Source organism: Cetorhinus maximus, chromosome 10 (assembly GCF_964194155.1).
Source record: "Cetorhinus maximus chromosome 10, sCetMax3.hap1.1, whole genome shotgun sequence".
Taxonomy (NCBI): domain Eukaryota; kingdom Metazoa; phylum Chordata; class Chondrichthyes; order Lamniformes; family Cetorhinidae; genus Cetorhinus; species Cetorhinus maximus.
Window position 1 is genome coordinate 43,126,082 of NC_135888.1, and position 13,465 is coordinate 43,139,546.

Below are 13,465 nucleotides of genomic sequence, written 5' to 3' on the forward strand. Positions count from 1 at the left end.
ATTCTAAGAGTCTATACTTGATATATTAACTGGTCCCCTTCGGATGCCGTTTCTGTTTTTATTGCACAGGATTAAAGCAGTACTTTATTTGGAATTTAGGGGTTTGATCTGAGCGGGGCTTCAGTTAGTGCGGATTGTACTGACCCTCAATCCATCTATAACAGGTAAAAGCACACAATTATAAATTGCTCACGGAAATTACATTTAACACTTATTCCACTGTTGCTGGGTTTGGTTCGAGTTTGTTTTTATTTTTAAATGTTCCTGATATAAACCGGGAAAATTACACATTTTAAATTAGTCCAAATGTACGTCACGGGGAAATGATATGACATGGATATATTAAAAAGTAATTAGTTCAGACCGAGTTTGTCTTAAATCAGTTCTGACCTTTAACAGTCTAGTTTAAGCTGCGTCAAAGGCGCATTTATAAATATTAACATTTCCTACCAGCAAACGCAAGTTCCATTAAATTTTAAACTGTTTTATGATAAAGTTAGTTTTTCTGACCTTTGCTGCCGTCAACACCTGTAAATTCACATTTATTAGTTAAATTTCCCCAACACATTAGAGGGTGGCTCGGGGTAAGTGGACTCCAACCTCTGTTTATTTGCACTGACCGGGCTCTCCCGGGGACATAGCGCCGGATTGAAGCGAAACCGAGGCAGGTCCGGGTGCCGCTCCCCATTCCCCCGGCCCCAACCCCAGCTCCAGCTCACACTCACCTGCCGGGCTGAGGAGCAGCGCCAGAGCTCCGAGCAGCACGGCCCGGCCGCTCGGCCTGCCTCCGGGGTTCCGCGGGGCAGCCGCTGCCATCACTGCTGCTGCTGCTGCTGCTGCATGGTAAGAGCGGGGTGAGACGGACACGGTCATGAGGCGGGCTCCATCGCTGCCGCCAGGAGGGAGAAAAACAGAGACAGAGATGGACACAACCCGCCCACTGCTCCTCCTGCTGCTGCCACCGCCTCCCCGTCGCTACGCAACCAGGACACGCATCTGACGTCCGACAGGCCCAGTACGTCAGCACGCACTGTGCGTGATTGGCAGGCAGGGTGGGGCAATGTTTGAGTGACAGTCGAAGCCCATGGACAAGACAAACAAGGAGCAAGAGTAGGTCATTAGGCCCCTGGAACTTGCTCCGCCGTTTAATAAGATCATGGCTGATCTGATAGTAACCTGAAACCTGCATCCCACCTACCCCCGATAACCGATCCCTTGCTTACCAAGAATCTATTCACCTCTGTCCTAAAAATATCTAAGACCATGCTTCCATTGCCTTTTCAGGAAAAGAGTTCCAAAGAACCTCACGACTCTCTGAGAGAAAAAATTTCGCCTCATCTCCGGTTTAAACGGGCGTCCCCTTATTTTTAAACAATGACCCCTAACTCTAGATTCTCCCATAAGAGGAAACATCCTCTCCACATCTACCCTGTCAAGACCCCTCAGGACCTTATATGTTTCAATCAAGTCTCCTCTTACTTTTCCAAACTCCAGCAGACACAAACCTAGCCTGTCCAAACTTTCCTCATAAGACAACCTGCCCATTCCAGGTATTACTCAGCAGGTCTGACAGCATCTGCGGAGAGGAATACAGTTAACGTTTCGAGTCCGTATGACTCTTCATCAGAACTAAGGAAATATAGAAATGTGGTGAAATATAACCTGGTTGAGGGGGGGTGGGACAGGTAGAGCTGGATGGAGGGCCAGTGATAGGTGGAGGCAAAGAAGAGATTGCCAAAGATGTCATAGTCAAAAGGACAAAGGGGTGTTGACGGCGGTGATGGTATCTAAGTAATGTGCTAATAGTGACATTAAGGGTAGAAAGCAGGACAAGCAGACGCTTACATCCTTCTTTAAGTAAGGTGACCAATACTGTACACAATACTCCAGATGTCGTTGCACTAGTGTTCTGTATAACTGTATAACCTCCCTACTTTTGTAATAAATTCCCCTCGCAATAAATGATAACATTCTATTTGTTTTCCTAATTACTTGCTGCACCTGCATACTAGCCTTTTGCGATTCATGTACTAAGACATTCAGATCCCTCTGCATCTCAAAGCTCTGCAATCTCTCACCATTTAAATAATATAGTTCTCTTTTTTGCTTCCTGCCAAAATAGACAATTTCACGTTTTCCTACGTTATATTCCATTTGCCAGATCTTTGCCCATTCACTTAACCTAGCTATATCCTTTTGTAGCCTCCTTCTGTCCTCTTCACAACTTACTTTCCTACCTAATTTGTGTTGTCAGCAAATTTGGCAACCATTCCATCCATCCTTTCATCTAGTATAAATTGTAAACAGTTATCTGTTTACTGATCCCTGTGGCACACCACTCGTTACATCTTGTCAACCTGAAAAAGACTCATTTATGCTTACTCTCTGCTTCCTGTTAGCCAGCCAATCCTCTGACCATGCCAATATGTTACCCACTATACCATGAGCTGTTATTTTCCACAATAACCTTGATGTGGCATTTTATCAAATGTCTTCTGGAAATCTAAGTGCAGTACATCCACTGGTTCCCCTTTATCCACAGCACATGTTACTTCCTCAAAGAACTCCTATAAGTTGTTTAAACACGATTTCCCTTTCACAAAACCATGTTGACTCTGCCTGATTACCTTGAACTTATCCAAGTGCCCTGCTATAACTTCTTTAACAATAGCTTCTGACATTCTCCCTATGACAGATGTTAAGCTAACTGGCCTGTAGTTTCCCAATTTCTGTCTCCCTTTTTGAATAATGGAGTTACATTTGCTATCTTCCAATCTAATGGGACCTTCCCCAAATCTAGGGAGTTTTGGAAAATTAAACCAATGCATCAACTATCTCACTAGCCACTTCTTTTAAGACCCTACCGTGAAGTCCATCAGGACCCGGGCACTTGTCAGCCCACAGCTCCAACAATTTGCTCAGAACCACTTTTCTGGCAATTGTAATTTTCCTGAGTTCCTCCCTCCTTTCCATTTCCTGATTTATAACTGCTTCTGGGGTGTTACTTGTATCCTCTATGGTGAAGACTGATCATTGCCCTTGATCCCTTTTCCTGGCCATTATTATGTTATATTATTGTTTCTACCAGTACTAGTTTTAGTTTATTATTATTAGGCATTATTAAACTGTTTTTACATATCTTCACACACTTTTTCCCCCTTTTCGGGAATAGTGGGGAGGTGGTGGAAGGATTCCCAGCTGATTATCAATATAACAAGTCCTGACATGGGACTTGAACCCAACGCTTCTGGCCCAAAGGGCCACCCACCACACCACAAGACATCCCTGTCATAATGATAGCTCTGTGTTTGTGTGTGTGTGTGTGTATGTGTGTATGTGTGTGTGTACTTGAGTATTAACTACTATACAGTACTGTAAACTACACTCTGTGCTACATATGGGATCACCTGGCCTGGGGGTTTGCAGGTCGGGTAGCACATGTCAGGTATTTAGCCAACATGGCAGATTGAATAATGTAACGATGTTATTCTTGCAGTTAAATCTGTAACTTCGGAGTGCTGAGCTAACTCTACGCAGCTAACTGAGTGAAGACTTGGAGTTTGGTGAGAGGGGGGAGTTTTAAGTGTTACTTTTGTACTTAAATTTTGCTCTTAAAATCTATTCTAGGCTGTAATTAGCAGTAACTGGAAAATACTGTGTGAGCAGGCTAATTACTTCTTTCTTGCAGTTTAGACAGGGTAAACCCACTCTCAGCTGTGAGAGCTGAGTACCTAGTTAGTGAACTGGTTGATTCTGGTTACTGTAGCCCCAGTTCAGTTTACTATTAACTCAGGGCTCTTTAGTGCTGCCTTGGCAAATGGAGTGCAGTTGAGATAACCGAGTAAAGACTTGGAGTTTGCTGAGAAGGGAATTGGGGAGAAGGAAGTGTCTGTTTCCTTTTCCTATTTTTCTCACCCCATAGGAATTGATTCTTGCTCTACTACAGGGAAAGGAGCTAGTTATTTGGTGAGTATCTGGTAGGTGGATACATTCTATTGTATCCCTAAGGTTTAAAACAGTACACAAATTGTGGTAAGGGTTTTTCCATTCATTTATGGGATGTGGGCATCGCTGGCTAGGCCAGCATTTATTGCCCATCCCTAATTGCCCTTGAGAAGGTGGTGGTGAGCTGCCTTCTTGAACTTCTGCAGTTCACATGTTGTAGGTACACCCACAGTGCTATTAGGGAGTGAGTTCTAGGATTTTGACCCAGCGGCAGTGCAGGAATGGTGATATATTTCCAAGTCAGGATGGCGAGTGGCTTGGAGGGGAACTTCCAGGTGGTGGTATTCCTATGTATTTGCCTTATCTGTCCTTCTAGATGGTAGCAGTCGTGGGTTTGGAAGGTGCTGCCTCAGGAGCTTTGCAGTTTCTGTAGTACAGCTTGTAGATGGTACACACTGCTGCTACTGTTCGTTGGTGGAGGGAGTGAATGTTTGTGGAAGGGATGCTAATCAAGTGGGCTGCTTTGTCCTGGACGGTGTCAAGCTTCTTGAGTGTTGTTGACCTACACTCATCCAGGCAAGTGGAGAGTATTCCGTCACACTCCTGACTTGTGCCTTGAAGGTGGCGCACAGGATTTGGGGAGTCAGGAGGTGAGTTACTCACCGCAGGATTCCTAGCCTCAGACCTGCTCTTGTAGCCACAGTATTTATATGGCTAGTCCAGTTCAGTTTCTGGTCAATGGTAATACCCAGGATGTTGATAGTAGGGGATTCATCAATGACTGTTCAATGTCATTGAATGTCAAGGGGTGGTGGTTAGATTCTGTCTTGTTGGAGATGGTCATTTATTGGCACTTGTGTGGTGTGAATGTTACTTGCCACTTGTCAGCCCAAGCACTTATCCAGGTCTTGCTGCATTTGGACATAGACAGCTTCAGTATCTGAGGAGTCATGAATGGTGCTGAACATTGTGCAATCATCAGCAAACATCCCCACTTCTGACTTTATGATGGAAGGAATGTCATTGATGAAGCAGCTGAAGCGGGTTGGGCCTAGGACACTACCCTGAGGGACTCCTGCAGTCATGTCCTGGAACTATGGTGATTGACCTCCAACAACCACAACCATCCAGTCTTGGGCTGACAAGTGGCAAGTAACATTCACGTGACACAAGTGTCTGGCAATGACTATCTCCAACAAGAGAGAATCTAACCATCGCCCCTTGATGTTCAATGGCATTACCGTCACTGAGCCCCCCTCTATCAACATCCTGGGGGTTACCATTAACCAGAAACTGAACAGGACTAGTCATATAAATACTGTGGCTACAAGAACAGGTCATAGGGTAAGAATCCTGCAATGAGTAACTCACCTCCTGACTCCCTAAAGCCTGTCCACCATCTACAAGGCACATGTCAGGAGTGTGATGGAATACTCCCCACTTGCCTGAATGAGTGCAGCTCCCACAACACTCAAGAAACTTGACAGTGTCCAGGACAAAGCAGCCCGTTTGATTGGCAACAGATCTGCAAACAGTCACTCCCTCTGGCCCCGACGTACAGTAGCAGCAGTGTGTACCATCTACAAGATGCACTACAGGAATTCACCAAAGTTCCTTAGACATCACCTCCCAAACCCATGACTACTACCTCTAGAAGGACAAGGGCAGCAGATAGATGGGAACAACACCAGCTGGAAGTTCTCCTCCAAGTCACCCACCATCTTGACTTGGAAATATATCGCCGTTCCTTCACTGTCGCAGGGTCAAAATCCTGGAACTCCCTTATTAGCCGCACTGTGGGTGTACCTACACCACATAGACTGCAGCGGTTAATAAAGGCAGCTCACCACCATCACCTTCTCAAGGGCAATTAGGGATGGACAATAAATGCTGGCCCAGCCAGTGAAGCCCACATCCCGTGAATGAATCGCATTTTTTTTAAAATAGCTACCACTGAGCCACAGCTAAGCTAAGTAGCTTGGGTATATTTTAGGAAAACCGGTGCACTGATGAATTTTTCAGTTCATGGAATATGCATAAAGATTAACCTCTTATGAATGCTCTTACACTTAATGATCACATGGATGTAACAATTTTATAATTTTAATGAACAACAAATGATGCTTGCCACTGGGTGGTGCATTATTAAACTATAAACAAAATTATATTTTAATATTGAATTTACAGCACAGAAACAGGTCATTCAACCCTGTCAAGCCCTCTAAGAATGTTCTACAATTCAATGAGAATTTCATACATTTTTGAAAATCCTGTGTTGTCACTGCATGTGTTAAAAGAGAGATCTGCTCTCCCACCACAGAAGAATGATATAGCCCAGAGGGAAGCCATTTGGCCCAATGTGCCTGTGCTGGATCTTTGGTACTGCTATCCAATTAGTCTCACTCCCCTGCTGTTTCCCCACAGCCTTGTAATTTCTTCCCCTTCAAGTATTTATCCAATTCCCTTTTGAAGGTTACCATTGCATCTGCTTCCAACCGCCCAAATATGTCCCAGATCATGATCATAATTCATGGAGAATTGAATAAAAACATGTGTCAATGGAGTTAGATGAAATAATGTTGGAAGAGGAGCATGTGGAGTATAAACATCGGCATAGAGCAGTTTCGCTGAATGACTTGCATCCATACTTTAAGCTCTATGTTACATATCTATACTTTGCGCATGCACTGCAAATTACTCCCCAAATGGCACGATTTTGCATTGAACTTCACTTGAAATTTTTTAAGAGCCCAGTTTTAGCAAGACCCAATACTGACTGGCAAGTCCACTTGCTCTGTGCCCATGTTAAAGCTAGTCTGCTTTGGCTCCCATTCGGCAAATTTTCTGGAGCTCTATGTTGTCTCAGCAGCTAACTTACTCGGGTGACATTTTCCAGTTCCCCTAGCAACCAACTGAGGCTAAGCTTGTGATGTAAGTGCAGTCCTACAGGGGCTCACTAACCTCTGGAGACTTGTGCCAAGATTGGGAGAGCTGTCCCACAGGCTAGTCAAGCAACAGCCTGACATTGTCATACTCCCAAAATTATGGACGGAGGGGAGGAGAATGCGAGAGGGGGACTCTGGGACAGGCAGTCAGCAGCACCTAGAGGAGGGTGCACGAGGAGGACTCTGGGATAGGGAGTCAGCAGCACCTAGAGGAGGACTCTGGAACAGGCAGTCAGCAGCACCTAGAGGAGTCGGGAGTTGAAGAGGAGCGCGAGAGGAGCCGGGAGTTGAAGAGAAGTGCGAGAGGAGTCGGGAGTTGAAGAGGAGTGTGAGAGGAGTCGGGAGTTGAAGAGGAGTCAGGAGTTGAAGAGAAGCTGGGAGAGCAGGGGTGACTGAGAGAGTTCGGTGAGGAGGAAATAAGGTGATCCTTTGAGTACCATGAGTACGGCCAGGTAAGCATTTACTACTTTTATTGCTTATAGTTTTTAAGGTCTTATTTTGTGGTTCATCGTTTGTAGGGGCTATATTCTGTAACAACGAGGAACAGGGAAGAAGGGCCCAAGAGTAATTGATATTAAGTATCTTCCAAAAGGTTTAATTTAATTTAAAGGGGTAAGTCATGGCAGGAGAGCTCAAAGCCATGAGGTGCTCCTCCTGCTCTATGTGGGAAGCCGGGCACATTTCCAGTGCCCGGGGCCAGCATGTGTGCGGGAAGTGTCTCCAGCTGCAGCTCCTGGAAGCCCGGGTTTTGGTGCTGGAGCAGCGGCTGGGGACACTGTAGAGCATCCGCGAGGCAAAGAGTATCGTGGATAGCACATATAGAGAGGTAGTCACACCGCAGGCTAAGAGTCCACAGGCAGGAAGGGAATGAGTGATCACCAGGCAAAGCAAGAGGACTAGGCAGGCAGTGCAGGAATCTCCTGTGGCTATTCCCCTGCAAAACAGATATACCACTTTGGATACTGTTGGGGGGAATGATCTTGCAGGAGAAAGCAGCAACAGCCAAATTCGTTACACCGCAGTTGGCTCTGCTGCACAGGGGAAGAGTAAAAAGTGTGGGAATGCAACAGTTATAGGGGATTCAATTGTAAGGGGAATAGATAGGTGTTTCTGTGGCTGCAAACAAGACTCCAGGATGGTATGTTGCCTCCCTGGTGCTAGGGTCAAGGATGTCTCAGAGCGGCTAGAGGACATTCTGAAGGAGGAGGGTGAACAGCCAGTGGTCGTGGTACACATTGGTACAAACGACATAGGTTAAAAAAAGGGATGAGGTCTTAAAAGCAGAACACAGGGAGTTAGGAAGTAAGTCGAAAAGTAGGACCTCAAAGGTAGTGATCTCAGGATTACTACCAGTGCCACGTGCCAGTCAGAGTCGAAATAGCAGGATATATCGGATGAATACGTGGCTGAAGAGATGGTGTGAAGGGGAGGGTTTCAGATTCCTGGGGCATTGGGACCGGTTCTGGGGGAGGTGGGACCAGTACAAACTGGATGGGTTACACCTGGGCAGGACCGGGACTGATGTCCTAGGGGGAACATTTGCTAGAGTGGTTGAGGAGGTTTTAAACTAAAATGGCAGTGGGATGGGAACCTATGCAAGGAGTCAGAGGAAGGGGAATCAAAGACAAGAACAAAAGACAGAAAGCGGAATAAGAAAAGTGATAGAGAAATCAAGGGCAAGAATCAAACAGGCCCTCAGTGAAAAATAGTGGGAATGGGACAAGTAATGTTAAAAAGACAAGCCTTAAGACTTTGTGCCTTAATGCGAGGAGCATTCGCAATAAAGTGGATGAATTGACCGCGCAGATAGATGTAAACAGGTATGATATAGTCGAGATTACGGAGACATGGCTGCAGGGTGACCAGGGATGGGAACTGAACATCCAGGGGTATTCAGTATTTAGGAAGAACAGACAAAAAGGAAAACGTGGTGGAGTTGCATTGCTGGTTAAAGAGGAAATTAACGCAATAGTGAGAAAAGATATTAGCTCCGAAAATGTGGAATCTGTATGGGTAGAGCTGAGAAACACTAAGGGGCAAAAAACATTAGTGGGGGTTGTATATAGACCCCCAAACTGTAGTGGTGATGTTGGGAATGGCATTAAACAGGAAATTAGAGACGCATGTAATAAAGAAACATCTGGAATTATGGGTGACTTTAATATGCATATAGATTGGGCAAATCAAATTAGTAACAATACTGTAGAGGAGGAATTCCTGGAGTGTATCCGGGATGTTTTTCTGGACCAATACACTGAGGAACCAACTAGAGAACAGGCCATCCTTGACTGGGTATTGTGTAATGATAAAGGAAGAATTGGCAATTTAGTTGTGCAAGGCCCCTTGGGGATGAGCGACCATAATATGATAGAATTCTTCATCAAGATGGAGAGTGACGTCGTTGATTCTGAGACTTGGGTCCTGAATCTTAATAAAGGAAACTACGATGGTATGAGGCACGAGTTGGCTATGATGGATTGGGAAACGTTACTTAAAGGGGTGACGGTGGAAAGGCAATGGCAAGCATTCAAAGAGCGCATGGGTGAACTGCAACAATTGTTTATTCCTGTCTGGCGCAAAAGTAAAACAGGAAAGGTGGCCAAACCATGGCTTACAAGTGAAATTAGAGATAGTATTAGAGGCAAGGAAGAGGCATACAAATTGGCCAGAAAAAACAACAGACCTGAGGATTGGGAGCAGTTTAGAATTCAGCAAAGGAGGACCAAGGGATTGATTAAGAAGGGGAAAATAGAGTACGAGAGTAAGCTTGTAAGGGAACATAAAAACTGACTGTAAAAGTTTCTACAGGTATGTGAAGAGAAAAAGATTGGTGAAGACAAATGTAGGTCCCTTACAGTCAGAAACAGGGGAATTTATAATGGGGAACAAAGAAATGGCTGACCAACTAAATATATACTTTGGTTCTGTCTTCACAAAGGAGGACACTAATAACATACCAGAAAAGTTGGGGAACACAGGGTTTAGTGAGAGGGAGGAACTGAAAGAAATCAGTATTAGGAGGGAAATGGTGTTGGGGAAATTGATGGGATTGAATGCCGATAAATCCCCGGGGCCTGATAATCTACATCCCAGAGTACTTAAGGAAGTGACCCTAGAAATAATGGATGCATTGGTGGTCATCTTCCGAGATTCTATAGACTCAGGAACAGTTCCCACTGATTGGAGGGTAGCTAATGTAACCCCACTATTTAAAAAGGGAGGCAGAGAGAAAACAGGGAATTATAGACCAGTCAGCCTGACGTCGGTATTGGGGAAAATTCTAGAGCCCATTATAAAAGATTTAATAGCTGAGCATGTGGAACACAGTGGCAGAATCGGACGGAGCCAGCATAGATTTATGAAAGGGAAATCATGCTTTACAAATCTACTGGAATTTTTTGAGGATATAACTAGTAGAGTTGATGAGGGGGAGCCAGTGGATGTGGTTTATTTGGACTTTCAGAAGGCTTTCAACAAAGACCCACATAAGAGATTGGCATGTAAAATTAAAGCACATGGGATTGGGGGTAGTGTACTGAGATGGATAGAAAACTGGTTGGCAGACAGGAAACAAAGAGGAGGAATAAACAGGTTTTTTTCTGAATGGCAGGCAGAGACTAGTGGGGTACCTCAGGGATTGGTGCTGGGACCCCAGTTATTCACAATATATATATTAATGATTTAGATGAGGGAATTAAATGTAATATCTCCAAATTTGCAGATGACACAAAGCTGGGTGGGAGGGTAAGCTGTGAGGAGGATGCAGAGATGCTTCAGTGTGATTTGGACAAGCTAAGTGAGTGGGCAAATGCATGGCAGATGCAGTATAATGTGGATAAATGTGAGGCTATCTATTTTGTTAGCAAAAAAGAAGGCAGATTATTATCTGAATGGCTATAAATTGAGAGAGGGGAATGTGCATCGAGACCTGGGTGGTCTCGTACACCAGTTGCTGAAGGTAAGCATGCAGGTGCAGCAGGCGGTAAAGAAGGCAAATGGTATGTTGGCCTTCATAGCCAGAGGATTCGAGTACAGGAACAGGGATGTCTTGCTGCAATTGTACAGGGCCTTGGTGAGACCACACCTGGAATATTGTGTGCAGTTCCGGTCTCCTTATCTGAGGAAGGATGTACTTGCTATAGAGGGAGGAACAGGGATGTCTTGCTGCAATTGTACAGGGCCTTGGTGAGACCACACCTGGAAGTGCAGTTCCGGTCTCCTTATCTGAGGAAGAATGTACTTGCTATAGAGGGAGTGCAGCGAAGGTTTACCCGACTGATTCCTGGGATGGCGGGACTGACGTATGAGGAGAGATTGAGTCGATTAGGATTATATTCGCTGGAGTTCAGAAGAATCAGGGGGGATCTCACAGAAACCTATAAAATTCTAACAGAACTAGACAGGGTAGATGCAGGAAGGATGTTCCCGATGGTGGGGGAGTCCAGTACCAGGGGTCACAATCTGAGGATATGGGGTAGACCATTTTGGACTGAGTTGAGGAGAAATTTCTTCACCCAGAGAGTGGTGAGCCTGTGGAATTCGTTACCACAGAAAGTAGTTGAGACCAAAGCATTGTATGCTTTCAAGAAGGAGTTAGATATAGCTCTTGGGGCGAAAGGGATCAAAGGGTATGAAGAGAAAGCGGGAGCAGGCTATTGAGTTGGATGATCAGCCATGATCATAATAAATGGCGGAGCAGGCTCGAAGGGCCGATTGGCCTACTCTTTCTCCTAGTTTCTATATTTCTATGTTTCTAATACTCGCCACTTTGTCACGTTGAGTGCAGCCCAAACAACAATCCAAAAGCTTGACTCTATACAGGGTAAAGCAACCCACTTGATTGACACCCCATCCATCACCATAACATAGGAACAGGAGGAGGCCACTTAGTCCCTCAAGACAATTGCGCCCTTCATTGAGATCATGGCTGGTCTGTGACCTAAGTATACATACCCAGCCTTGCTCCATGTTCCTTAATACTTTTGGATAACAAAAATCTATCCCTTTCAGATTTAAAATTTACAACTGACCCAGCATCAATTGTTATTTCTGAAGAGAGTTCCAAACTTCTCCCACCCTTTGTATGTAGAAGTGTTTTCTGATTTCACTTCTGGAAGGTCAGGCTCTAATCTTCAGATGATGCCCCCTAGTCCTTGACTTAAAGACTTGATCCCTTCCCCACTGGCATACACTGTCATTTTTAAATTCTTTCATGTTATGTGGGCATCACTGGTAAGGCCAGCATTTATTGCCCATCCCTAATTGCTCCTTGAGAAGATGGTAGTGAGCTGCCTTCTTGACCCACTGCAGTCCATGGGGTGTAGGTACACCCACAGTGCTGTTAGGGAGGGAGTTCCAGGATTTTGACCCAGTGACAGTGAAGGAACGGCGATGTATTTCCAAGTCAGGATGATGAATGGCTTGGTGGGCAGCTTGTAGGAGGTGGCATTCCCATGTGTCTGCTGTCCTTGTCCTTCTCGGTGGTAGCGGTCGTGGGTTTGGAAGGTGCTGTTGAAGGAGGTTTGATGAGTAGCAGGTATCATCTACAAGATGCAGTGCAGCAGCTCACTAAGACTCCTTCAACAGTGCCTTTAAACCTGTGGCTTCTATCACTTGGAAGGACAAGAGCAGCAGTTGCATGGGAATGCTACCACCTGCAAGTCCCCCTCCAAGCCACTCGCCACCCTGACTTGGAAATATATCGCCGTTCCTTCACTGTCACTGGGAAAAAGTCTTGGAACTCCTTTCCTAACAGCACTGTGGGTGTACCTACCTCAAAGACTGCAGTGGTTCCAGAAGGCAGCTCACCACCACTTTCTCAAGAGCAACTAGGGATGGGCAATAATTGCTGGGCTAGCCAGTGGCGCCCACATCCCATGAATGAATAAAAAACTAGGTTACAGGAGTCCCTGTGCCATTTTATTGAGTTTGGATAAAACCCCAGGTTCCAAAGGTAAACGGGCATAGCCTAACCCACTGCACAAACCAGCTTTCCAACTCTTGCACTTCAAAATCTCCGCTGACTGAGCAGATTTAAATCTCCAAAATTGCATCTAAAATAGGAAAAATGCAATACTGCAGACCGGATGGGTCTCATTCATCTGACTGTATTGATGAATCCCATGTTTTAAAATAAGCACAGCTTCTTCAAGAGAACTCTCACTAATATGAAGCCAGGCCTCTCTCCCCAATACCTCTTCCTGAAAAACAGCAGCTGAACATGTGCTACAATTCCTGGGATAAGGCACAGACACTGGCCTCCAAGTGCCCCCCACCCAGCAGACTGCAACAGCCAAAACTACAACCGTGGTCTCTCACACCTCTGGCAGCAACCACTGGCCTGAGGTCTCTCTCTCCATCTCTCTCTCTCTCTTCCCCAGGCCACCCATTTTACTCAGAGTTTCAGGCCCTCATCTGCAGCCACCATCGCCTTTTGATTCTCCACCACCAGGCTCACTTCTGACTTTCAGCATTGTTCAGACAAAGGTGCAGCGCAAAGAAAATAAAGACCATGCTCACTTCAATCTTACTCCAAGATAAGAGTATTTTTGAAAAATCACCAAATTTCAGAGCCC

General features: G+C 45.3%; 1 protein-coding gene across 2 annotated transcripts in view; it reads right to left on the reverse strand.

The window, feature by feature from the left end:
- The window catches only part of LOC144685629 (neural proliferation differentiation and control protein 1-like), a 193,091-nt gene extending 192,125 nt beyond the window's left edge, over window positions 1-966 (reverse strand). The window contains exon 1 of one of the 2 annotated variants that reach the window (XM_078550352.1): window positions 726-966. In XM_078550352.1, the coding sequence (XP_078406478.1) occupies window positions 726-873 (148 nt within the window). In that variant the 5' untranslated portion in view covers window positions 874-966. Of the gene's footprint in view, window positions 1-510; window positions 584-725 lie in introns of those variants that run through there. The other variant, XM_078550353.1, reaches the window with a different exon arrangement.
- Between the last annotated feature and the right edge of the window lie 12,499 nt (window positions 967-13,465).